The 27704-nt window shown below is 50.4% G+C and overlaps 1 protein-coding gene across 3 annotated transcripts in view; it reads left to right on the top strand.

Annotated features, from left to right (window-relative positions):
* Positions 1-27704, top strand: part of tmem255a (transmembrane protein 255A) — a 134521-nt gene that overhangs the window by 19066 nt on the left and 87751 nt on the right. For 2 of the 3 annotated variants that reach the window (XM_038775311.1, XM_038775310.1), the window contains exon 4: positions 11599-11688. The exons of the other annotated variant lie outside the window; for it this stretch is intronic. In XM_038775311.1, the coding sequence (XP_038631239.1) occupies positions 11599-11688 (90 nt within the window). The remainder of the gene's footprint in view (positions 1-11598; positions 11689-27704) is intronic. 3 annotated transcript variants of the gene reach the window in all.

Below are 27704 nucleotides of genomic sequence, written 5' to 3'. Positions count from 1 at the left end.
GGTGAAGGGGAAGCAAGTATCCGGGAAAGAGGAGACCCGGAAAGTGGGAAACTGGAGAAATGTTGGGGGAGGTGAGGGAAGAGGGCGAGGGATATAGAGAGAGTGTTTGAGGAAGAAGGGGAAGGGGGTGTGGAGAGAGTGTCTGGTGAAGAGTGGATAGGCAGTGACATGGGATGGAGGGAAGGGCCTTTCATGTTGGGTCTGGGGGTCCTGTGGCAGGATGCGGGAGGGTGGTTTACGGGAAAGATGGTTGGAGAGAGATGGTCCTAGAGGGTGAGGGTCGGTGCTGTTGACGGTGGGGTTGAATGGGGGATAAACTAAGGGGACTGGGCAGAGGTGGAGACGGTCAGTGTGAGCAGGGACTGGATGTGTTAAGGTGACAGGTCCCGGGTGACGGTCGGATAGGTGAGGTTTTGATGAGAGGGTCACAGAAGCGGATTATATAAGTGGATTGGATTAAGGGAAGGGTCAGGGTGGGTATGGGAGGGGACTGAGGGTTAGCTCTGAGGGAAGGGACGGCATGTGGAGATGGGTTAGTCCAGTGTAATGGGGGGAGGTCCAAGGCTTATAGAAGGGAGATAAATGGTGATATTGGCTGAGTGTGTGCTACTGGGAGGAAATTGGTGCTTGACTGGAGGGATGGAGCGAGTCTGAAAGTGAACATGCTCAATTTTTCCACGAACAATAATACGGTGCATTCAGTGTAACACTGATCCTTCGAAGTAGGAGGAGGGTCTTTTCGAGTGGGCGGAGATTGGCTGACTAAAGTCAATAATCATGAGCGACACGTTGCCCAGTTGTGTTCTCCTCTCCCTAGTGAAACCCACATGGCAGCAGGTTTGTTCCTGACGCGTGGCTCTCATAACCTCGAGATCCCAACGATTCTGGAGCTGCCGTTCATTCTGTACCATTTACCATCTGCCACTGTCAGAGGGGGGATGAAGGGAGGGAGCGAGCTGGGAGCCTCTGAGAGGCACAGCTGGTGGATGGCAGCCAGTTCCTGACCCAAAGCCTCTGTCCTCCTGGTTGAATGGTTACTACTGACAGCGGCTCATATTGTTACTCTTTCTTTGCTGCCAAGACAATATCTCCAGGGTAACAAAGACCACTCACACATGGCTCTTGTCACCCTGATCAAAGAACAGTGTCTCCGTGTCACGTATGAATGGGAGAAACACTCTTTTCTGTTCCTCCAGGATCTCCTTCACTTGGAAGGGGTGGGGTGGGATTGCTATGTCTACATGGAAGCCAGGTACAGGGTTCGCACTGGCTTTGTGGCTCTGAGATGGAGGCAACCCTGCAAAGAATATGCTCACTGGATTGATTACTGTCATTTGTTTACAGATCCACTGAATTTGAGATGATGCAGGCTTTCGGTAACCCTGCCTGTCTATAGGTTGTCATCCACATGAGGAGAAAGAGGGCCCATCGCAGCATAGCCTAGAGCCAGGAGGAGCGACAGTCTGAGCAACAAGAGGCAGCAAGGTCACAAGAAGGTCAGGATGCTGGCAAACAGGATCCATTGTAAATGTGAATGGCCCATCCACTGGAGTATCACAGTGCAGCTATCATACAAATAAGTGAAAGACAATGGCGGAGGTGCCTTGGAATACCCCAGAATGTGGTTGCAAACTTCTCCATGGTGACCTGCGGCGATGGTCTTGAAGGGAATTTTATGCCGGTGGTATTGAAGGTCACCTCCACCTTAAGTTTCTTTGCCAGTGGCTCCTTACACAGCTCCACTGAGGAACTGTGCGGCATCAGTCAGCGACAGACAAGTGCACCCAGAGGGCGACAGCTGCCCTGTTCAGGAGAGTGCACCAATCTGTCCAAGAACAACGGATACCCACAGAAGACCTGGCTGGTGACATGAGTTCACAGTCCAGAGTGCTGCTGAGGAGAGCCACAGTGCTCTACGTGCCTCCATCAGGTTCATGATTAGGCAGGCGATAGGCCTTCTGAAGATGAGATTCAGATGTTTGGATATCTCAAGTGAGGTTTCCAGTACTCACCACAGTTTCAGGTCATTGTTGCCTGCTGCTGCCTGCATAACCATGGGCTACAAAGAGGGGACAGCTTGGTTAAGCTCCTCCAAAGTGGAAGATGGCAAAGGGGATGGAGCTGATGAGGGCCGGGATGTTGCCGAGTCACATGCAGAGACCAGAGCAGGTGTACAATGCAGCAGATGGGTCCATGCCAGTCTGATAGCTACCAGATTGCAGGCAGAGTAAGCTGCCAGTGCATCTCTTTAACTTCATGGTTTCCTTTTCTCTGTTGGCTGAAGGATCCAGCTCCTTTTCAGACAACATACTTTGCTCTAATGTGTCTTGATTTATTAAAGCTGAATTAAGTTGCACTGGTTACCGTCTGCCCTGCGGGTGGATCGATCCTTTGCACGTGCCAAACTGCTAACCTGCAGAGAACCTGCACAGCCATCCATTCTCCCGCAGCCTTGGGCTTCTGTAAGTACAATTGTGATTTTGTCCATGCCCTCACAAAGTCTGTGTGCATGGCAACCTAAAAGCATATTGAACTCTAACCTTGGCCGGGATGCACTCATGCTGTCCTTGAACTTTCTCACAAAGGGGGAAAACATGGCAGTGAGTTCTTTAAGATAGAGTAGGTGGGTCCATAGGGGGGGTGTAGCATGAGAACACCATTTGGCCCCTCAAAATCACTCTATCATGCAGATTAATCTGCGAAAATCGTACTCCTGTTCCTCCCCCCTCGGAACAATTGCGTGAATGGCTCCCACGTTCTGTGGAAGCCGTCGTCTGACCCTCGGTTGGCGAATTAGATTTTCTCCATTTGGAGACATTCGAAGAGGTCGGACAGCCAGTCTGCAGCTCTGGGTGGTGCTGCTGACCGCCAGCCAAACAGGGATCTACGGCGGGCAATCAGGGAGGCAAAGGCAAGGGCGTTCGCCCTCCTCCCCAGGAATAGATCTGGCTGGTCTGAAACCCCGAAGACCGCCACTTTCAGGCATGACTCCACCCTCATCCCCACCACTTTGGACATTGCCTCAAAGAAGGCTGTCAGGTACTCCACAAGTCTGGGGCAAGACCAGAACATGTGGGCGTGGTTGGCCGGGCCTCCTTGGCACCGTTCACATCTATCCTCCACCTCCGGGAAGAACCTACTCATACGGGTTCCTGTTAAGTGGGCTCTATGTACCACTTTTAGCTGCGCCAGGCTGAGCCTTGCGCACGTGGCGGTGGAGTTGACCCTATGCAGTGCTTCGCTCCAGAGTCCCCATCCTATCTCAATCCCCAGGTCTTCCTCCTATTTCTTTCTTGTTGCGCCAGTAGTGTCGGCACTTTCTATCAGTCGGTCATACATGGCGCTCCAGTTCCCTTTATCTAGGATGCTTGCGTCCAGTAGTTCTTCCAGTAGTGTCTGTCGTGGTGGTTGTGGACACGTCCTTGTCTCCCAAGTTTTTGAGCTGTAGATACCGTAGCTCGTTCCCCCTGGCTAGCTGGAATTTCTCTGTCAGTTCGTCCAGTGTTGTGATCCTGTCGTCCGTGTATAGGTCCCTGACTGTCAGTGTCGCTCCGTCCTGCCTCCACCTTTTGAATGTGGCATCAGTCAGCGCTGGTGTGAACCTATGGTTGTTGCAGATGGGAGTTTTGTCCGACATTTTGGTCAGGCCAAATTGCTGCCGTAGTTGGTTCAAGGATTGGAGGGTGGCTATCACCACCGGGCTGCTGGAGTGTTTTTTGGGTGCGGATGGGAGTGCTGCCGTGGCGAGGGCCCGGAGGGAGGTCCTCACGCAGGAGGCCGCCTCCACGCGCACCCACTTGGCTTCTGGCTCCTTGATCCATCCCCTTATTTGCTTGGCCGTCTCCGCCCAGTGGTAGAATTGTAGGTTTGGGAGGGCTAGCGAATGCCATGATTAGTTTGTCCAGTGCTTTGGAAAAGGCCTTGGAGATGTAGATTGGAATGGATCTAAGTAGGAAGAGACACCTGGGCAGTACGTTCATTCTGATCGTCTGGACTCTTCCCGTGAGGGAGAGTGGGAGTGTGTTCCATCTTTGCAGGTCCTTTTTTACTTCCTCTGTCAGACTGGTGAGGTTCAATTTGTGGATCCCTTTCCAGTCATGGGCTATTTGGATTGTAACCCCACATCCCTTGACATCTTCATCATGTTGATTCATATGACACCAATAAACCAGTAAAGCGTTGATCTTTTTGACTTAGGAACCTCAGTTCTTGTCCAGTGGATCTGGATTAACCCTTTTTACTGCCAGTTATACCTCGAATATCCCAGCTCCTGAAATACTTTATTTCCCAATATAAATGCAGAGCTTTCACAGGGAAAGTTCTAAGTGGATGCAACTCCCTTCTTTTGAACATTTACACTAATTTGTGCAGAGTAAGGTATGAAATCAAGGACTGGATTTTCTCCAAGATTATAGCCTAATAGATATAAAGAAACTGCATAAGCGGTGGACTTGAGGTCGCCGTCCGGATGCTGAGGGAATAGTTGAGCCATTAGGTTTCACTTGAAGGTCAATTGCTAATAATATAAATTATGTAACCTCATCTCAATCATTGTCTTTTTTTGGACTAGGCTAATTCTGCAAAAGCAAAGTCCTGCTGGAAATCTGACAGATAAACAGAAAAGTTGGAAATACTCAGCAGGTCTGGCAGCATCTGGGGAGAGAGAAACAGTTAATGTTTTAGATCAATGACTTTTCATTAGAACTCTTCCCAATACTATCCTTTGCAGTCTAGAAACCCAATGATTCGTAGAAGCATATTTACGTTGAAGGTTTAGAATCACCGGTCAGGCATCTGATGAAGTGAAGCTGTACTATAAGTTACAACCAGAGACTTTATATTCATGATAATACAACATTTGGTGGTGCAAAATACTCTTGAGTCAAATATAATAGGGCATTAACTTGACCATGATAATGACGAATGCAAGTGGTCTGTTTGCAGGAGGAGAGAATGTCCTGAACCTGTTCGGAACATTGGGAATGAGCTGATTATGTGGCTAAAAATGAGCTGGACATATTTCTGACCTGAACCACAATGTAACACTCTGGGCTGGATTCTTCGTTCCCGCCCGCCGCAAGATCGACATGGGCGGGGCCTGGCCTGGGCTTGCAAAATCCTACCAACTGTCCCGGCTTGAGACAATTCACACCTCTAACCTGGGGTTACCCCTATCTCTGGATCTGTAAAGATTTAAATACCTGCAAATGCTCGCATTCTAAGCATTGTCTGGCATCTTTGAATTTGTCTATATATATGTTTCTGGAACGTACCTCTTCCTCCCCCCCCCCCCCCCCCTCCCCCGGTTGCTGCTGCCACGACCCCCGAACGCCTATCTCTGATCTAAAAAGTCAAGGAAAGGTTGCCACCGCCTGGAGAATCCCTGTACCGACCCTCTCAGGGCAAATTTGATCCTTTCTAGCTGAATATAGCTAGCCATATCGTTAATCCAAGTTTCAACGCTTGGAGGCCTCGCGTCCTTCCATTGAATTAATATCCTTCGTCGAGCCACTAGGGACGCAAAGGCCAGTATTCCGGCCTCCCTAGCCTCCTGAACCCCCGGTTCTACCCCGACCCCCAAAGATCGCAAGCCCCATCCTGGTTTGACCCTGGACCCCACCACCTTCGACACCGTCCTTGCCACCCCCTTCCAGAAACCCTTCCAGCACCGGACATGCCCAGAACATATGCACATGGTTCGCTGGGCTTCCCGACATCTGACACACCTGTCCTCACCCCCAAAGAACCGGCTCATCCTTGTCCCCGTCATGTGAGCTCTATGCAGCACCTTAAATTGAATGAGGCTCAGCCTCGCACACGAGGAGGAAGAATTGACCTTCTCCAGTGCATCCGCCCACGTCCCGTCTTCTATCTGCTCTCCCAGCTCCCCTTCCCACTTGGCTTTCAGCTCCTCCCCTGATGCTTCTTCCGCCTCCTGCATTATCTTGTAGATGTCTGATATCTTCCCCCCTCCGACCCAGACCCCCGAGAGCACCCTATCACTCGCCCCCTTACTGGGGAGCAGGGGGAACCCCTCCACCTGCCGCCTAGCAAATGCCTTCACTTGTAAATATCTGAACATGTTTCCCGGGGGCAGCTCAAACTTCTCCTCCAGCCCTCCCAGGCTCGCAAACCTCCCCTCTATAAACAGGTCCTTCAGCTGCCGTATGCCCACCCAGTACCAGCTCTGAAATCCCCGTCGATGTTCCCCGGGATGAATCTATGGTTCCCTCTTATTGGCGCCGCCAACAGACCTCCCATTTCCCCCCGTGTCGCCTCCACTGCCCCCATATCTTGAGGGTGGCCGCCACCACCGGGCTCGTGGTGTACCTCGTGGGGGGAGCGGCCATGGTGCCGTTACTAGAGCCCCCAGCTTGTGTTGCCACAGGACGCCCTCTCCATTCGTTTCCAAGCTGCCCCCTCCCCTTCCATCATCCACTTGCGCACCATTGACACATTTGCCGCCCAGTAATACCCCGAGAGATTGGGTAGTGCCAGCCCTCCACTGTCCCTACTCCGCTCCAAAAAGACCCTCCTCACCCTTGGGGTGCCGTGCGCCCACACGTAGCTCATGATGCTACTCGTCACCTTTTTGAAGAAGGCCCTAGGGAGGAAGATGGGCAAGCACTGAAATAAAACAAGAACCTTGGGAGGACCGTCATTTTGATTGACTGCACCCTCCCCGCCAGCGACAGCAGTACCATGTCCCACCTCTTAAATTCCTCCTCCATCTGTTCCACCAGCCTGGAAAAGTTCAACTTGTGGAGGGTCCCCCAGTTCCTTGCCACCTGCACCCCTAAGTACCTAAAGCTCTTTCCTGCTCGCTTGAAGGGGAGTCTCCCAATACCCTCTCCCTGGTCCCCCGGGTGTATCACAAAAACCTCGCTTTTGCCCAAATTTAGTTTGTACCCCGAAAAGTCCCCAACTCTGCTAATAGTTCCATTATCTCCGGCATTCCCCCTTCTGGGTCTGCCACGTACAGCAGTAGATCATCCGCATACAGCGATAACCCGATGTTCCTCCCCTCCCCTAGTCAGTCCTCTCCACCCCCCTGAACCCTCAGTGCCATCGCCAACGGTTCAATCGCCAGTGCGAAAAGTAAGGGGGATAGGGGACATCCCTGCCTGGTCCCTCGGTGGAGCCCGAAATACTCCGACCTCCTCCCGTTTGTCACTACACTCGCCGTCGGGGCCGAGTAGAGCAACTTCACCCACTTAATAAACCCTTCCCCAAACCCAAACCGTTCCAACGTCTCCCACAGGTAGTCCCACTCCACCCTATCGAATGCCTTCTCCGCGTCCAGCGCTACCACTATCTCAGCCTCCCCCTCCACTGCCGGCATCATAATTACATTCAGCAATCTCCGCACGTTCGTGTTGAGCTGCCGCCCCTTCACGAACCCCGTCTGGTCCTCATGGATTACCCCTGGCACACAATCCTCTATTCTAGCTGCCAGGATCTTTGCCAGCAACTTGGCATCCACGTTCAGAAGCGAGATAGGCCTGTAGGACCCGCACTGCACGGGGTCTTTATCCCGCTTCAATATCAGGGAGATCAGAGCCTGCGACATTGTCGGGGGCAGAACCCCCCCCTCTCGCGCCTCATTAAAGGCTCGTACCAGTACCGGTCCCACCAAGTCCACATTTTTCTTATAGAATTCCACCGGGAACCCATCTGGCCCCGGCGCCTTCCCCGCCTGCATCTGACCTATTCCCTTGACTAGCTCCTCTAGCCCTATTGGCGCCCCCAGCCCTTCTACCAGCCCCTCCTGGACCCTTGGGAACCTCAATTTGTTTAGGAAGTCCTCCATTCCCCCTCTCCTCGTCGGCGGCTCAGACCGATACAACTCCTTGTAAAAATCCCTGAAGACCCCGTTCACTTCTTGCCCCTTCTGCACTACCTTCCCGCCCCTCTCCTTCACTCCCCCAATCTCCCTAGCCGCATCTCGTTTGCGAAGCTGGTGTGCCAGCATCCTGCTCGCCTTTTCCCCATACTCATAGACCGCGCCCTGCGCCCTTCTCCACTGCGTCTCTGCCTTCCTGGTGGTCAGCAGGTCGAACTTGGCCTGCAGGCTGCGCCGTTCTCCCAGCAGCCCCTCCTCTGGTGCCTCCGCATATCTCCTATCCACTTCCAATAGCTCCCCCACCAGCCTCTCCCTCTCCTGCCTCTCCTTTCTTTCTCTGTGTGCCCTTATGGAGATCAGCTCTCCCCTGATCACTGCCTTCAGGGCCTCCCAGACCATCCCCACCTGCACCTCACCCGTGTCATTCAAGTCCAGATAGCTCTCAATGCTCTTCCGGACCCTTTTACACACCTCGTCGTCCGCTAACAGCCCCACATCCAGCCGCCACAGCGGGCGCTGGTCCCGCGCCTCCCCCATTTCCACATCCACCCAATGTGGTGCATGATCAGAGATCGCAATGGCCGAGTACTCAGCTTCCCGTACCCCACGGGATCAGCCCCCTGCTCAACACGAAGAAATCGATTCTGGAGTACACTCTATGGACGTGGGAGAAAAAGGAATACTCCCTCGCCCTCGGCCTACCAAACCTCCATGGGTCTACTCCTCCCATCTGCTCCATGTACCCCCTCAGCACTTCTGCCGCTGCCGGCCTCCTATTGGTCCTTGAGCTCGATCTGTCTAGCCCGGGGTCCAGCACTGTGTTAAAGTCCCCCCCCATGATCAAGCCCCCTGCCTCCAGTCCCGGAATGAGGCCCAATAGGCGCCTCATAAAACCCGCGTCATCCCAGTTCGGGGCATATACGTTGACCATCACCACTTTCTCCCCCTGCAGCTTACCCTTCACCATCACATACCTACCCTCCTTATCCGCCACCACCTCCTCCGCCACGAACGACACCCTCTTTCCCACCAGAATCGCCACCCCCCGGTTCTTTGCGTCCAATCCAGAGTGGAACACCTGTCCCACCCACCCCCTTCTCAGGCGAACCTGGTCCACTACCTTCAAATGGGTCTCCTGTAACATTGCTACATCAGCCTTCAGTCCCTTCAGGTGTGAGAATACCCTTGATCTCTTGACCGGCCCATTCAGCCCCCTCACGTTCCAAGTGATCAGCCGGGTCGCGGGACGACCCGCCCCCTTCCGATGCCGATTAGCCATGTCCTGTTCCCTGCTCGCCCTGGGTCGACCCTCCCCTTCTGACCCGCTCCCCATGGCGATGGCCCCCTCCCCCCACCCCTCCAGTCCTCCACTTCCCGTTCCTGGTCTTTCCAGCAGCAACCCGGTGTCCCTCCCTAACCCCCCTCCTCCCCCCCCCCCCCCCCAGGCTAGGACCCCTCCTAGCCGCGATGTACCCTCCTTCGTACTCCCGTAAGTCAGCTGGTTTACGCTGACCCGGCTGCTCCTGCCACACTCCGACTCCTCCCAGCTCGGGGGGGGGGGCCTCCCCCCCCTTGCCACTCCTCCCTGGCCCCGCTCCAACGCGGGAAAGGTCGCCATTGCTAGCCACGCCCCGCGCTCCTCCCCTCCCCCCTCCTCTGCCCCGCGCGCGGGAAAACAGAGGAAAGCCCGCGCTTTCGCCCTGCCACACACCCCACCCCCGCCATCTTCAGTTCCACCCCCGTCCCCATCCATGCCTGTAAAGAACCCCCCCAGGAGCCCATATCCCCGATCTGCTCTCCCCCCCGTCCCGCCTCCCCAACTTAACATTATAAATAACAGATAGATAACAAATAACAATGTACTTAACAGTCGCCCTCTACCAAACAATATAAATAACCATAATAACCATGAATAACCACAATAACAATACTAAGGGAAGTTGGCAAAGGGGGGAAAAACATCAGAAGAAAAACCAAAGCAAGAGTTCAAGATCCAAACAAAGAAAGAAAAAAAAAAAGGGAAACCGTTCCAATAAGAGTTGCCCAGTTCCGACCCAGCCGAAAAAAAAACCGCTTGTTCAGCTGAAAGTACCCGAGCGGCTACGGCCGCCAAGTATCCCCTGGGTCTAATTCGAGTCCAGTTTCTCTTCCTGTACAAAGGCCCACGCCTCCTCTGGGGACTCAAAATAGTGGTGTTGGTTCTTGTAGGTGACCCACAAGCGCGCTGGCTGCAGCATTCCGAACCTGATCCGTTTTGCATGTAGCACCGCCTTCGTCCGGTTGTACCGGCCCGCCGCTTTGCCACCTCCGCACTCCAGTCCTGGTACACCCTCACCGTCGAGTTCTCCCACTTGCTGCTCCTTTCCCTCTTGGCCCACTCCAGCACTCTCTCACGATCGCTGAGTCGCTGGAACCGCACCAGCACCGCCCTCGGGGCTCATTTGCTCTTGGCTTCCTAGCCATGACCCTGTAGGCCTCTTCCAGCTCCAGGGGCGAAGGGACGGCCCCTGCCCCCATCAGGGAGCTCAGCATTTCTGCTACGTATCCCGGGAGGTCTGACCCCTCCAGGCCTTCTGCCAGGCCCAAGATCCTCAGGTTCTTCCGCCTCATTCGGGTATCCAGCTCCTCAAAACGGCTCTGCCATTTCAGGTGGAGTGCCTCGTGCACCTCTACCTTTCCCACGAGGACCGTGGCCTCCTCCCTCGCAGTCATCTCCTGCTGCAGCTCCCGAATCGACGCCTCTTGGGTCGCCTGGGCTCCCATCAGCCTGGTGGTCGTCGCATTCATTGACTCCAGGAGCTCCACTTTCAGCTCCGTAAAGAAGCGCAGGAGAGCGGCCTGCTGCTCCTCCGCCCATTTCCTCCATTCCTCGGGTGCGCCACCGGCCGCCATTTTGGTCTTCTTCCCCCGCTTTTTTTGGGGAGCTGCTGTTGCTTTCTTTGCCACCCCACTCCGGGTACCGACCATAAAGTTGGTCTGGTTCTCCTCAGGGAGCCTTCCCCCACCGGGATTTGTCCTTCCAGCGCCGTTGGGGCCCTCCAGTCGGCCCGAAAACACCTTTGTAGCAGGAGCCGCCAAACGTGCGACTTAGCTGGTCATAGCCGCAACCGGAAGTCGGAACGTACCTCTTTATTCACCTGAGGAAGGAGCTGCGCTCCGAAAGCTATTGTTTGAAACAAACCAGTTGTTTAACCTGGTGTTGTAAGACTTCTTACTGTGCTCACCCCAGTCCAACGGCGGCATCTCCACATCACAAATCTTAACAAAATGCAAAATATGCCTTATTGACTTAGTAAAGATGATTTCCTGAATGGACGTCTTTGTGGGGTTCCAGAACACTTACTGGGAAATCCTGGGTGCTTTGCACATAATTATTGGCTGGAAATCTTGAGAACACTTGTGCAATTCCCAAATTCATAGGATCCTGGTTGGAAGGCTCCCAACCAGAAACAAACATTTAGGAAACTGGACCTGTTACATTTGCCATTTGCGCACAAGTTATGAACGGTGTTCATTGAAATGCGGACAACAGCTAATATCAGCCGCCAGAAATATCCATTTTCCCTTTCTTTTAGTATAATTTCTCAGTTAGATTCACTAATTTTGATTTGTTTAAGCATTTTGATTAGATCTGCAATTCATTTCATCATGTGTGTCTCAAAACAAAGCAGAAATACTAAAGTTGCTTTTACTGTTTAAATACTCTGCCCTGCCTGTGTTTACTTTCGTATTAAATGTACATTCTGTTTCTTTAGCTGGTGGCATCGATCGTGTTCATCAGTTTTGGTGTAGTGGCGTCTTTCTGTTGTGCCATTGTTGATGGTGTATTTGCTGCCAGACACATTGTGAGTATAACTCCCATCTATCAGTGTTGTTTTATCAAAGAGAGTTTCTTCTCATATTTTCATATAACCTTGTGTAGTAAGACAGTTGGAAACTACCTTTGTCATCTGGTGATTTCTGGGCACTTAGCAGCCATAGGGACAACTAACTTTCATTCAGATTTTGGAATTGGCATGGTTCCAGGAACCTGTGGACCATGCAGTATTTTTGCCAAGTAATTTATAGATGAGATGGAGATAAACGTCAGAAATCACGGTAGCACAGTTCCAGGGTCCGAGGTTCGATTCTCAGCTTGGGTCACTGTCTGTGCGGAGTCTGCACGTTCTCCCTGTGTCTGCGTAGGTTTCCTCCGGGTGCCCCGGTTTCCTCCCACAAGTCCTGAAAGACGTGCTGGTAGGTAATTTAGGCATTCTGAATTCTCCCTCCGTGTACCCGAACAGGAGCCGGAATGTGGCGACAACGGGATATTCACAGTAACTTTATTGCAGTGTTAATGTAAGCCTACTTGTGACAATAAAGATTATTATTATTATTCAAGAGCTCCAGGGTAAATTCTCTCGGGTTGAACCTTGCCTTTTGCATATTCACTATTTTATTTGTGAGATGGACCAAAGAGCGATCAAGTCTTGGTTTCATAAACCTATTGCAGAGGTATTTTTCAGTTAGTTTGTTCAGGGGAGGCAGTGGTGTAGTGGCATTGTCACTGGACTAGTAAACCAGAGACCCAGAGTAATGCTCTGGGGACCTAGGCTCAAATCCCGCTATTGCAGATGGCAAAATTTGAATTCAATAAAAATCTGGAATTAAAAGTCTAACAACGACCATTAAACCATTGTCGATTGTTGTAAAAACCCATCTGGTTCTCTAATGTCCTTTAGGGAAGGAAATCTGCTGTCTTTACCTGGGCTGGCCTACATGTGACTCCAGACAGGCATCCAGGTACATGTGGTTGACTCTTGATGGACAATAAATGTTGGCACAGCCTGCGATGACCACGACCAATGAATAAAAAAAATACACTCCCATCAGGCTGAGCAGTTTGTGTTCCTAGTATACGGTAGATCTCTTCACTCATACATAATCACACACTTGCTAAGTTACTTCAGTATAAAGACCTGGACTGGAATGTTCCAGCCATTCATGCCGGTGGGATCCTCCGGTCTTGCCAACGCCTCACCCCCGCCAGGGGTTTCCTGGTGGGGAGAGATGCATTCAATGGAAACCCTGTTGTCAATGGTGGGATCAGAAGACCCCACCGCCGGCCAATGGCAGGCTTCCTTGTTTTAAGGGCAGCACGATAGCATTGTGGCTAGCACAATTGCTTCACAGCTCCAGAGTCCCATGTTCAATTCCGGCTTGGGTCACTGTCTGTGCGGAGTCTACACATCCTCCCTGTGTGTGTGCGTGGGTTTCCTCCAGGTGCTCCGGTTTCCTCCCACAGTCCAAAGATGTCCAGGTTAGGTGGATTGCCCTTAGTGTCCAAAATTGCTCTTAGTGTTGGGTGGGGTTAGTGGGTTATGGGGGTAGGGTGGAGGTGTTGACCTTGGGTAGGGTGCTCTTTCCAAGAGCCGGTGAAGACTCGATGGGCCGAATGGCCTCCTTCTGCACTGTAAATTCTATGATTCTCATGGCGGTTGTTTGGAAAATCCCAGCCGTAATCTTTCCTTGCTATTTGCAATGATCCACTAATACACTTGTAGGATTGTCAGTTAAGGAGGGATATGTCACTGGTGGGATATGTTTTAGGCTGTTTGTTGGGCACAATCCATCTTTGGGTTGAGAGGAAAAGAATAAATAAACACTGTTGGTCAAACTTGAAGTTCCATTGGACAATATTCACGAGGAAGTTCACAGTTCAGATATTCCTTCTTTTTGCATAGGTCTCCATACAAATGACACAGGTAATGCAGGCCATCCATCCCAACCAGTCTGTGTTTGCTGTTTATTCTCCACACGTGCAGCACGTTATGAGGGAACCCATCAATAAATATTGGTTGTTACATTTTGCTGAATAAAAGGATGTGTTCCCATTTCCCTTCATTCCCTATTAAGAGTTCCCAAACTCTCTGCTCCGATCTCTCACCGTGGTATCATCTCACACCCCTATGTATAAACAGAATTTTCACCTGTTCACTATCTGAAAACAATTTAATTTTCTGCCTTGTGTTCCTTCAGTCTCAATCTATCCGTCACTGCAAAGTTAGTTTCTATCTAGTCTGGTCCCTCCCTCCACATTTGATTTTAAACACCTCGATCAAGTTGACCCACAATCGGCTTTGTGTTGTGGTGGAAGTGAGCCCATTCTTTTTTCTTTTTAATCTTCTTAGTTTCTACTTTCAATCCCAGGTCACTCTTGAATCTGGATTGGGCTCTCTCTATTACCTCAACACTCTTCCTCTAACTGTGGTCTTGGTAAAGTTTTTTTGTTCAGTTTCCCCATTACATCTTTGCTTCTTGCAACTTGCCCAGCATTCCTTTAGCTTTGACAACGAGTCATCGGCACTTTTCTCTCCCTACAGATGCTGCCAGACCTGCTGAGATTTTCCAGCATTTTCCCTTTAAATTCAGATTCCAGCATCCGCAGTAATTTGCTTTTATTCCTTTAGCTTTTTCTTATAATGGCCTTTGCAATTTCTGGCGCTGCTTTTATTATTTTGTGAATATGAGCCCCCAATTCCTCTTCCTCTTGCACATCACCCCTTTCTCTCATCCTTTTATTCAACAAAATGTAACAGCCAACATTTATTGACAGGTTCCCTCATAACTTCATACACCTCATTTAAGTATCCCCTCAGCCCCCTCTGTTCCGCCTGAAGACAACCCCAGCATATCCAACCTTTTCCCATTGTTAAAATGTGACTTTCCTCTCTCTGTACCCTCTTGCACAATCAAATCTTTCTTGCAATGTGACTCGAATTGTATGCAGTACACTGGACATGGCCTAGCTGGTTTTATAGAGTTCTCACATAATTTCCTGCTATTAAAGACCATGGCTTCACCAATAAAGGAAATTATTCTGAATTCCCTCCTAACCACCCATATCTACCTGTCCTTCAGGAATCTGGGGACATGCACTCCAAAGCCCCTGTGCTTTTCACTTCTTGTTTTTCTACCATTTATTGTGTATCCCCTGGCCTTGTTTAATCACCTTGCGTTGAATTCCATTTGCCACTTTTCTTCCCACCTGCCGTGTCCATTGATACCTCCCTGCAGTCTACAGCTTTCTTCCTCATTATCAACCACACAGCCAATTTTTGGGTTATCTGCAAACGTGTTTTACATGCCTCCGACACTGAAATGTCACTCATTCGCATGTGCCATGAAATGTAAGAGACTGAGTACCGAGCCCTGCGGGAAATCCACTGGACACTATCTTCCACTCGGGGGGAAAAAAAACATCTGTCGCCAATTAGTCTTTGCTTTCTACTAATGAGCCAATTTTGGATTCAACTTGCCACTTTCCCTTGGATCCCATGGGCTTTTACTTTTATGACAAGTGTGTCATGTGAGACCTTGGTGAAATCCATATCGACCATATTAAATCTGCTACCCTCATCAACCTTCCTCAAAATTTCAGTCCAGTCAGACATGACCTTCCCTTGATAAATCCATACTAACTATCCTTGATTAATCCATGTCGTTCTGAATGATGAGTAATACCTACCATCCCTCAAAATTTCTTCCAATAATTTGCCTACCACCGTGGTTAGACTAACTGGGCTGCAATAACTCGGTCTCCCTTTTAAAACAAATGTGGAGGTTAACAGTCTCCAATCCTCTGGTATCAGGTCTCTAACCAGAGAGGATTGGAATATAATGGTCAAACACACCATTATTTTTTTTCTTCTCTTAGCAGCCTGAGATATACTTCATCCGCACTTGTCAATGCTAAATCTCTTAATATTTCCTTGGTCCAATCCAATATTTCACCCTCCTGTTTTAATCACAATACCTGCATTGTTCCCTTCTTCGTGACCAATGCAAAGTATTCTTCAAGAACCAAGCCCTCTTCAAGCCCTCTCCAGTTCCTTGATGCCCTAAGCGCTATGGCCAACGGCTCAATTGCCAGGGCAAATAGCAACGGGGACGGGGGGGCACCCCTGCCTCATCCCTCGGTGCAACCTGAAATACTCCGACCTCAGCCAGTTCGTGGACACGCTCGCTACGGGGGCCTGATACAGTGGCTTGACCCACCCTATGAATCCCTCCCCAAATCCAAACCTACCTAACACTCCCACAGGTACTCCCACTCCACCCTGTCAAAGGCCTTCTCCGCATCCATTGCAGCCACTACTTCTGCGTCCCCTCCCTCCGAGGGCATCATAATAATATTCAGGAGCCTCCTCACATTTGTGTTCAGTTGCCTGCCCTGAACGAAACCCGTCTGGTCCTCCTCGATCACTCCCGGGACATAGTCCTCTAATTCATTGCAGTGTTAATGTAACCTTACTTGTGACAATAAAGATTGTTATTATTTATAATTTTACCCCTGCACTTTCTAGTCTTCCTTAAGCATTGAGCTCTTGGTATCTGAGATAAGCTTTCTATTTTTGCTTTATCCAACCATGTGCCCCCTCCTTGACATTCAAAGGGCCCCAGATTTCAGAGCCCCACTTTTTCTCTTATTTGTTCTGAACTCACTCTGTCTCCTCCTTGGATGCATCCCACTGCTTTTGACACTGATTTGCCTTTGGATACAGTCACTAATTCCAGTCCAACTTTGTTAAATCTCATCTCAGTTCAGTAAAATTGAAGACCTATTAGAAACACAGGTATGGAAGATGGCATCATCAGAGCAGATGAAACAGAGAAACTGGAATAGAATCCACACTGGGAGCTTGGAGGAACTGTAATGTAGGCAGCTCTGGACCTCTGTGCGCTTAAAGCCGCTGTTAGTTGACAGGCTATTCTTGGAAATGGAGGTGGAAAGATTGAGGAAGGGAAGAGAAGAAGTTGAGAGGAGTGAGGTTAAGATGGGAATTGGAGAGGCTGATTTTACTTCGTTGGTCAAAAGTAATAAGTCATTAAAGGTCAAACTAAGTGATCTGGGGAATAGATCTAGGAGGCAGAACATTTGCATTGTGGAGTTGCTGGAGGGGACAGAAGGCCGCATCCCTCTTGAATATTGCATATTATTGGAAGGTCGTATAGATTTAAGGAAAAGGAACAGGTTCTTCGCTGGGCTTGAGAACATTGGGATATCAAATGGGAAGGCCACTCCATTAAGCTGTACGAAGATCTGAGTGCGGACCTAGCAAATAGGAGATCTGCTTTCAACAGAGTGAAACCATTTTGTATAAAAATGAGTCACATTCAGAATGGTCTACCCACCTGGCCTTCAAGTGATAGAGGGTACAATTCTCCGGAATAATTTCTAAGTGAGCGGGAATTACCGCAATCTTCCCGGCGCTTGGCCCAGCGAGGCCTGCAACGCAATTCAATGTTAATTGGTCCGATTAACGAGACCTCACGGGCTTCTTGCCGCAAATGATGGCTCGCCAGCTGACAAGCTAATAAGGTCGAACAGCACTTAAGCTGCACTTGCTCAGCCAACCCCAGCCAGCTCGCAACAATGGTGCCGAGGAGACCAGCCCCAAGATTGAGGGCCGCTGACCTGGGGAGGTTCCTGGACGTGATGGAGGCCAGGAGGGATGCCGTGTTCCCCCGAGGGTCCCGGAGGGTGAGCCACAAGGCCAGATCAGCGCTGCCTGGAACGAGGTGGTGGCAGCTGTCAGCTTGGGCAGTGTGACCAGGTGGATTGGCCTCCAGTGCCGGAAGAAGGTCAACGACCTACACCGGGCAGCACGAGTGAGTAGACACTACGTGTCCCCACCCACCCCCGCCTCCACCCCCAAGGCAGCATCCACTCCCCCAACCCTCCAGGGCAACCCACAACCCTGCCTCCAAACACTCCCCCTTCACCCACTCCCCCACAACAGTGAACCACGTGTGTGGCTAACGATGCCCTCTCTGTGTCCCCTCAGTAAAAGCTCTCCCATAATCAGCAGGAGAGGGCCCAGACTGGTGGGGTGCCGGACTTGAGAATCCTCACCTCCTTTGAGGAGCGGGCCCTGGAGGTGACTGGGATGGCCGAGGACAGGGCAGTCACCAACGCGGAGGCTGGCGGATGTCGCAGAGATGAGGAACCACCGGGCTACACCCGGAGGACCCGTCAAAACGTGAATAGTGATTGCCTTAGTGACTGACCCATCCCAACGACCACATGTCCATTCTCCCGCAGATCCACCAGCTGACGGCGCCGACCCATCCTGGGCGGCCCCCTCTCTTGACTCCGAGGAGGACACCTCGGAGGAGAGCTCCGAGGATGCCACCATAGTCGCGGCACAGCTGTCATCGCCACCCTCCACCAGCACAGTTACACATATCACGGTGGGACATGTTAATGGCCAGGCTTCTGGGGCACAATCTGGTGAGCACCACACAGTCGCTGAAGTACATCAGGTGGAGGCAGTAATCCCCAGGGGAGGGCTGCTGCATCCCAGGACCCAGCTGGGTTCAGCCTGATACTGAGCCTGTGGTACAGTTACCCAGAGCTGATGGAGATGATAGGAAACAGCCGGGACATTCAGAGGGAGATGTCAGTGTCACTCCAGCAAATCCATAGCCGATTGGTGGAGTTCCAGATGCTATGGGCACAGGAGCTGGCGCTGGAGATGGTGCTGGCAATGAGTAGCACCGAGACCAACACGGCAAGGGTGGTAACCGCAATGGAGAGCCTGGTGCACAATGTCGGCACCATTAGTGAAGGTATCCAAGGCGTCGCTCAGTCAGTGACGGCCATGGCCGAGGGTCTTAGCAGAATGTCTGCCTCACTGGGGGATGTCACCCAGTACTAGGCTGACCTTGATGAGGTTCTGTGGGTCGTGTTCCGCTGTCAGATGCGATGCGGAACTTGTCCCAGTCACAGATGGGCATTGCCGAGGCGCTGCAGAGCATGGCCCAGTCACTGAGGAGCATCGCCGACAGCGTCAACATGATGGTGGAGACCAAGGGGAACCGCCAGGGCTGGCAGTACCAGATGATGCAGGGGCAGCCAGGACTCGAACCAGCTGCCCCTCTGTCCCAAGGTGGACCCCAGGGCCCTATGGGCACTGACTGGGAGGCGGGGCGCTCGGTGCCAAGCTGTATCCGTCCCATGGAGTGGCAATGGTGGCCACCATCTCCCCCGAGTTCCTTGCTGAGGGGTCAGCACACAGGACAGGGCGGCACAGCTGTGCATGTGCCGTTGACAAGTGAGCCGGGGACCTGTGGCCCCAGAGGACACCCGCCAGGGTTAGTTTGCTGACGATGTCTGTAGGTTCTCCTTTGTCAAGCCATCTGACTTGGCTCAGTGTCCATCTTGGGTGGATTTCTTTACTTTACATTTTCAGGGTCTCTGATTTGGTATCTCTCTTTGGGAATAGCTGATTCCAGATTAAAGAATGTTGGGTGACCTCCAATCCATTTGGTTTCATGGAATGTTTGGGGTTTGAATGGCCCAGGGAGCTAGAATACAAGACCAGGTGTGTACTTCTGAGGCTGTATAAGGCTCTGGTCAGACCCCATTTGGAGTACTGTGAGCAGTTTTGGGCCCTGTATCTAAGGAATGGAGTGCTGGCCTTGGAAAGGGTCCAGAGGAGGTTCACAAGAATGATCCCTGGAATGAAGAGCTTGTCGTGTGAGGAACGGTTGAGGACTCTCGGTCTGTACTCATTGGAGTTTAGAAGGATGAGGGGGGATCTTATTGAAACTTACAGGATACTGCGAGGCCTGGATAGTGTGGACGTGGAGAGGATGTTTCCACTTGTAGGAAAAACTAGAAGCAGAGGACACAATCTCAGACTAAAGGGACGATCGTTTTAAACAGAGATGAGGAGGAATTTCTTCAGCCAGAGGGTGGTGAATCTGTGGAACTCTTTGCCGCAGAAGGCTGTGGAGGCCAAATCACTGAGTGTCTTTAAGACAGAGATAGATAGGTTCTTGATCAATAAGGGGATCAGGGGTTATGGGGAGAAGGCAGAAGAATGGCGCTGACATCTTCATCCACGTTGGCGCCAAAACCTTTTGAGCAGAGTGCCCCTATTCTTTGCGCAGCTATCTCGCTCGCCTGTCAAATCTTCCTTGTCTTTTCCAGCACTAAATCTTCCTCCCGCAATAGTATCGGCCAAAGCTTATCATCAAGAACACCATCTTCAATTTGGTCGCAGATCAACGAGGATTTTAAGTCACCAAACTTGCATGGCTGGGCCTTCAACCTCAGGTCTGTGACAAAACTATCAAACGATTCACCAGGTCTCTGGGTACGCATATGAAACAGATAGCACTCAAACGTTTCATTCTTCTTCGGGGAACAGTGCTTATAAAACCCCTTCATTACTTCATCAAAGTTCTTCCGATCCCCCTCACTTTCAAAGACAAATGAGTTATATAGTTCGAGCGCTTGTGGACCTGCCAACGTTAGCAGCAACGCTATTCGCCTTTCATCAGGCTGGGCCTGCAGGCCCACGGTCAAAACATAAATTTCAAACTGCTGTTTGAACAGTGCCAGTTCTCACCTACGTTACCGGACATCTGAAGCTGGCGGGGCCCTCAATCCGTCCATCTCGAGCGTCAGCATTTTCTAGTGCATTGGGTCGCCTTAGGCTGCAGTTCATCAGACCGGTCTTCATGCCAAATGCCTAATGTTGCCACTGCCATTGCCAACCTCAAATCTTCAGCACTCCTGGTACCATGTTGTGTTTGGTCCTTTGTACTTTAAGACAAACTCACCAAACACTTTGATCAGTCCAACCAAGGTCATTTTATTGTGTCACGCGCAATAGGATGGCAATCTGATATGGAGCGCGTTATCATGGAGTCCTGTTACTCCCCTGGAACTTACGACCTCTGCTGACCTGTTACATGTACGTCTTGTTACCCTCTACCTCATGTTCTTCTGGTGATATCCGGATCAGAGTCTCTTTATATACAGGGGTTGGCTGAGCAAGTGCAGCTCGACTTTGTTAGTAGGGGGGGGCTGGCCAGCGCGGCGCCAGCAAATCAGCCGCCGAGATTCATTTGGGGCGAGAAGCCACTGGGGCCAAGTTAAGTGGACCAATTAACGTTGAATAGCATTGCCGGCCAGGCCAGGCCGAGCACCGGGAAACTTGCAGAAGTTCCCGCTCACTACCACACTTAGAAATCATTCCGGAGAATCATGCCCATATTGTTTAAGTTTTAGTTTGTGTTTTAATTGGGGACTTGTAATTTTTGACTTTGTACTTTTGCGTCTTTGTTGGTTGATTGTTATTTTGTTATTATGTAAAACTTCAATAAATAATACTTTTTAAAAAAAGGTGGGAATTGGAAGCAAAGCTCATGAAATTTTTCAGAGCGGAATGAGAGCAGGAAGCAGCAGCAATATATCGCCAAAGGTGACGAGGGATGGAAAATAGAATCTCCTTAAAAGACACTCTAGGTTAGGACTCTTATGGGTCTCCATAGCAACCTTTTAATTGGAGGAAGTGAAGGGGGGATCAGGTATAAAGGGACTGGTCATCTATGGTGATAAGGAAACGGGCAGGGTCCCTCAGCTCATTTAACCCTTGAGGGTTAACCCTTGGGTTCAATCACCACCAGTCAGCTCTCTCTCAAAAAGTGAGAGAAGCCTGTGGTCCTCGGGGGCTGCGGCCACTTTCATTTCATACAAAGACATTAAGTTATGTTTGCACAATGCTTTCCAATCTAGCTAATGTTACAATTGCTTGAAATCCGTACTCGAAATTAAATTATTTTTCTTTTCCCTGGCTGTGTGTAACTCTTCAATAACACACGGAGAAATTTAACATCCATTATGATTACAGCGGCAATATTATGCCCTGAAGCACCAGTCACTACAGTCCAAAGCCTTCTTATTAAGTATTTGTGGTATTGGAAGGAAATAATTAATCAGGCTGTCTGTAGTCTGCAGCTGTTTTCTCTTTGCAGTAACAGTAACCGTCAGCTTTTGTCCGTTAAGTGGCCAATTTCAGATGCGTTGACCACACTGTTTGAATTAATACTGACCCTAGAGAAATGGTGAGTTTGGACAACAAACCTAATCAAAAGACATATCCATTACTGTACACAGGCAGAGAAACTTCTTTTGTTCATTCGTTGAAAGGTCTTTGAGGGTAAGTGCCTACCTGAAAAAGAAAGGTGGAATGTTGCACCAGTCCTTGTAAAAGGTTGTTAAAACTGAAGTTCTTAATAAGGAACAAGTGCAGTAAAACTATGGGGGTGTATTAGGCAAGGGAGAAATGTCGGGTTTACCATTTAGAAGAGGTGAAAAGGGTATTTTTAAAAGGCTATTGGTACAGATATTTTTTAATTTAGAATCATAAAATCCCTAAAGTGCAGAAGGAGACCATTCGGTCCATCAAATCTGCACTGGCCTCCCCCTCTTCCTCCCCCCCCCCCCCCCCCCCCAAACTCTACTTAGGCCCACTCCCCTGTCCTAACCCGCGACCCCATCTAACATTTGGACATTATGGGGCAATTTATCATGGCCAATGTACCTAACCTACGGATTTTTGGAGAGTGGGAGGAATCCAAAGCAGCCGGAGACCACACAGACATGGGAGAACGTGCAAGCTCACTTTGTTCAAGTTCTGACCACCCTGAATATTCCACAGCTCTGGCTGAAGCTTACAAAGTTCTGTCATAAGTGCTGTCGTTATGTGTCGTTCAATTATTATATACTGAGACATCTGACATTTAATATTGCGAACCTTATACTTCAAGGAGTAAATTGATCGCGTGAGAATAAGTAAGGTGGGAGCATTAACCTACCATAGTCCTCCTGGGCTGAAAGGTCTGCTCATGTGCTGTAAATTCAGTGTCAATTATCAGTAAGAACACTAATCCTCCTCCAACGCTGCAATGAAACAGCTGGTAACTATTTACATTGAACACCGCATTCAGTTGCATCTGCTTAGCCTGTCATTTTGACTACAGATATAATTTAATCGTGAACTGAACTGAAACATATTTACATAATGAACCATGTACTTTTATTCCCTGAGGAACAAACATTGCTTATCACCCATACACTGGGAGAGCCTTGTTTTATGTTGAATTCAATCTGCTTATCAAGATGTTGCTGCTTAATTTGCTAATCCTGCTATTCATACTGGCACGGACACCGTTTATTTTCCATCCTTCGCTTCCCTGGCAAAGTGATTTATTAGTTCAGAGATTTAAAGCACTTTCACCGAGTGATGCAGTGGATTTAGGACACTGGCTTTTGGGGCCTAGGCTGGAATCCAGCCATTTGACTAATGGGACCTGTTCGACCATTCGATTAGATCATAGGTGATCTGTATCTAACTCCATCTAAACCACCCTCTGGCCCCTTGGCTCTGTAACGCTCAGTACCCTTGTATAACCACCATCCATCAAGCTTGGTTTTGAGGTTTTCAGTTGAGCCCTGCCTCAATTGCTTTACGGAGGGGGGGGGGGGGGGGGGGGGGAAAGAGTTCCAGATTTCCGCTACCCTTTGTGTGAAGTGGTACTTCCCATCGGCCCTTAATGGTCTGGCTCTCATTTTTAAAATAAGCCTCTTTGACGGGGATAGTTTCTTCTTTGACAGTAAAGGCCCAGTGCAAAATTTAAATTGTGGAAACCTCAATCTAGTTCCTAAGTGATGCTAAATTAACAAGTCTGGCTGGAATGCCAATCACTGTACCAGTGTCACAGAGGATCCTCTGCTGGGTTTTTTAAGCTGCATTGTGTACAGAGAGCAGCAACTTCCTGGTTCCCCAGTGTCGGATTTGGGGGGTTCCCCAAAGATGCGCTGGGAAATCCCTCTCACAGGTCCCCAGGTAAGGATTTACCCGGCAATTGCCCAAAAGGGCTAACTTCCCCCGTCAATCACGTTGCGCTGGGAAACATCCGTCCGACAAAGCGATTTAAATCGTTAACTTCCGATGGTTCTGCCTTTTTCTCTAAAAGAGTTAGCAGGAAAAAAAAACACTTTTAAAAATGTGATTTGTGGGATGTGGGGGTTGCTGGCTTCGTCAGGCCACAAAGAATCCAGCACACGTTTTAGAGTCAAACAGAAAGTAACTTTATTCACAACAATATGTACACAGGACCAGCAGTTCTCTACTGGAGCCCACTCCAGCCCGTGCCACACTGGCCAGCTCTATTTATACAGCTGCACTACTAATGATTGCCCCCTCACCCTCACTGGGGGAACTCTTATTCCCCAATGGTCAAGGGGTAACCAATTGTCCCCAGCCAATAGTATCTGGGTAGGTTATAACAGCTGGCTAGACCAGCATTTATTGGCCATATGGGATTTACCCCCCTCCCCCATCCTGACCCCTGATCTGACTGGGCCCGACCCCCCCCCCCACCGGTCTGACCACTGCTCGCCCTGACTGAACGCCCCCACCCATGCTCCTACCCAATCCAACACAACCCCCCCCCCCCCTCCCCGACCTGACACCCCACTATGCCTGTACCCAAACTTGCATACCAACCCCCTCGTCCCACCCCTGCCGGGGCCGACCCGACACCCACCACCCTGACCCGCCCGCTGATGTCCGAACCCCCAAATCCCATTCACTAAATGTAGAAACCTACCGTCTCCCCTTCAATGGGACCTTTGACTCCCCTGCTTTACGGCAGTTAGTGCTGTAAATAGGGGGTGTGACCTCCTTTACGCCGCTCCTCTTACCTCGCAGCAGGAGTCGGGGTCGCTCTTCCCTTCTTCAGTCTCACCCGCCTGAGTCAGGAAGGTCGGGCGAGACGGGCTGATTGCTGAATCTGACACTGATTGCCACTCCGAGGAGGTTGCAGATCAGAGGGTTTTGGCTGCCTGTATCTGAGCTGTAATCAGCCCTGGATGTGAATGCAAAGAACTGTAAATGCCAACCTAAAATTAACTCTCTCAAGCTGGCCAGCAGTTTCAAAAGAGCTGATCCCTCAAAAACCAGCGTTAAATATAAGCTTATGATCTGTAGGAACTACAGGATCCACAGCAGGACAGTCTTAGAATCTAACCTATCACTACAGTATACTGGGCCTCTCTTGGAGGAACAAAAACAACTTCACAAAATAGCCTGAATTGTTCAAGGCACCTTTATCTTTTTGTGGGGACGCACAGCACTTTTCGCCTCTAAATCAGGAACGGCGATAGGGCGGAGAATGGCTCCCAACGGTGAAATCGCGGCAGCTGCCGGTTTGATGCCGGGTTGCGATGCTGTGTCCCCTCCAAATCGGCATCACCGAGACACGCGCCGCGTGCAGTCGCAACCGCGTTTGCCTATCAATATCGGGCTCAACCACGAAGCTCTGCCTCCGATGGCTCGAGTTACCGACGGCGCGGGCTGCGTCTGGTTTGAACAGTCATGAACCTGGCATGGCGGCTGCGGAGATAGTGAGAGGGCAAACGGACAGTGTCCAGCACCGCCATACTTCACCGACAGCCGTGCCGCTGGCCGGGGGGGGGGTCCTGCCAGGGCTGGCGGGAGTAGTGGGGGGTTGCTGGGAGGTGGGCTGTGGGGTCGGGATGGGTGGATACCCTGTCCATCATAACTGGTGCCATCTTTTCAGGCTCGACCGGGGCGCGTGTGGGGGTGTAAGCGAACGGGCGGCTGCAGCTTGTCAGCCCTGCACATGTCCATCACGGACCCGACGACTCTCCCACCATTTTCCGTGCGTTCCGTGGGTGTTTCACGCGCCGACGGTGCTAGCCCCTCACCGGTAGCTGAATCGGTGCGGCAAAAGAGATGGTTCCAGCATCACATAGATGGTTTTTGTAGCCATGGTGGCTCTCACAGTTATCAATTTGTGTATAAAGCTTCCCTGCTCCATTGTTTATTCTTCATGGTTAATAGGTTTTGTAGTTTAAGTAATGGGGAAAATTAAAACCGCTTTTGCATTTTCAACAACCCAGTTTGACCCAGTTTTCTGAAAGAATTATTCCAAAATTAACCTATAGCCCACCCCACATGGTTCATGGAGGATTCGACCAGCTCAGAGACAATGGGGGAATTTAACTGACTCCTTAATCAATTTTTTAAAAATAATTTATAGGATGTGGCTCTCTTGTTAGACCAGCATTTATTGTCCATCCCCAGTTGCCCTTCAGAAGATGGTGGTGAGCTGCCTTCTTGAGCCACTGCAGTCCCTAAGGTGCAGGTACTCCCACTGTGCGGTTAGGGAGGGAGGTGCAGGATTTTGACCCAGCGACAGTGAAGGAACGGCAATATATTTCCAAGTCAGGGTGGTGGGTGACTCGGAGGGGAGCCTCCAGGTGGTGGGGTTCCCAGGTATCTGCTGCCCTCGTTCTTCTAGATGGCAGTGGTCATGGGTTTGGAAGGTGCTGCCTCAGGAGTCTTGGTGAGTTCCTGCAGTGCATCTTACAGATGATACACGCGGCTGGTACTGTGCGTTGGTGGTGAACATTTGGGGAATAGTTCAAGTCCTATTCCACAGAGACATGAGAGCAAATCCAAGGATTCATTGCTGAGGAAGTTTTTAATAATTGATGTTTGGGATGTGGGCATCACTGGCGGGCTGACCCAGCATGTATTGCCCACCCTGATTGCCCTTGAACTGAGTGGCTTGTTAGGCCTTTTCAGAGGCGACCACATTGCTTTGGATCTGGAGTCACATGTAGGCCAGACCAGGTAAGGATGACGGATTTCCTTCTCTTCTGTAAAAAAACCGATGGGTTTTTACGACAATACTTTGCATTCCTTTCAAATTTCACCATCTGCCATGGCAGTATTCAAACCCAGGTCCCCAGATCATTACTAGTCCAGCGAACGTACCATTATGCCATTGCCTGCCCTTGATAGTGCCGCACTGTTAGGGTGTAAAACATTGTCAAGCAGACCAAGGGAGTTATCACCATTTTTCAAGTCAAGCAACGCCACAGAAAGCAGGCGATCTGGTCATTATCACAATGCTGTGTTTGGGATCTTGCTGTGTATAAACTGGTTGCTGTGGATTTCTTTTTTTAAAATATTTTTATTGGGGTATTTGAAATGAAATGAAAATCGCTTATTGTCACAAGTAGGCTTCAATGAAGTTACTGTGAAAAGCCCCTAGTCGCCACATTCCGGCGCCTGTTCGGGGAGGCTGGTACGGGAATTGAACCGTGCTGCTGGCCTGCCTTGGTCTGCTTTAAAAGCCAGCGATTTAGCCCAGTGTGCTAAACCAGCCCCAATTTGAAAATGTTTATAATAATAACAATAGCAATGACATAAACATGGTAGAATAAACATTTCCACCCCATCCCAATCTTCATAAACCCAACCACAAAACAACAAGCCGGACCTCTTCCCCCCCCCCCCCCCCTTGGAATTCTGCTTCTGCTGACATTATTTTCCCTGAGAAAGTCGACGAACGGCTGCCACCTCCGGGTGAACCCGACCATTGACCCTCTTAAGGTGAACTTTATCTTCTCCAGACTGAGAAACCCAGCCATGTCACTAACCCAGGTCTCTACACTCGGGGGCTTTGAGTCCCTCCACGTTAACAAGATCCGACTCCAAGCTACCAGGGAGGCAAAGGCCAAGATGTCGGCCTCTTTCGCCCCCTGAACTCCCGGATCTTCCGACACTCCAAAGATCGCTACCTCCGGACCCGGCCCCACCCGTGATTTTAGTACCGTGGACATTGCCTTAGCAAATCCCTGCCAAATCCTCTAAGCTTCGAGCATGCCCAAAACTTGTGGACATGATTTGCTGGGCTTCCTGTGCAGCTCTCACACCTGTCCTCTACCCCGAAAAACTTGCTCATCCTCGCTGCTGTCATGTGTGCCCAGTGGACCTTAAATTGTATCAGGCTAAGCCTGGCGCATGATGAGGAGGAATTAACCCTGCTTAGGGCATCCGCCCATAGACCCGCCTCTATCTCTCCTCCTAGCTCATCCTCCCACTTGCCCTTAAGCTCCTCCACCAGAGTTTCCTCCACCTCCGAAAGCTCCTGGTAAATATCCGATAGCTTCCTCTCTCCCACCCAGGTACTGGAGACTACTCTATCC

This window comes from Scyliorhinus canicula, chromosome 17 (assembly GCF_902713615.1).
Source record: "Scyliorhinus canicula chromosome 17, sScyCan1.1, whole genome shotgun sequence".
Lineage (NCBI taxonomy): Eukaryota > Metazoa > Chordata > Chondrichthyes > Carcharhiniformes > Scyliorhinidae > Scyliorhinus > Scyliorhinus canicula.
The sequence above is the reverse complement of the archived record's forward strand: the minus strand, read 5'-3'. Positions and strand labels throughout refer to the sequence as shown.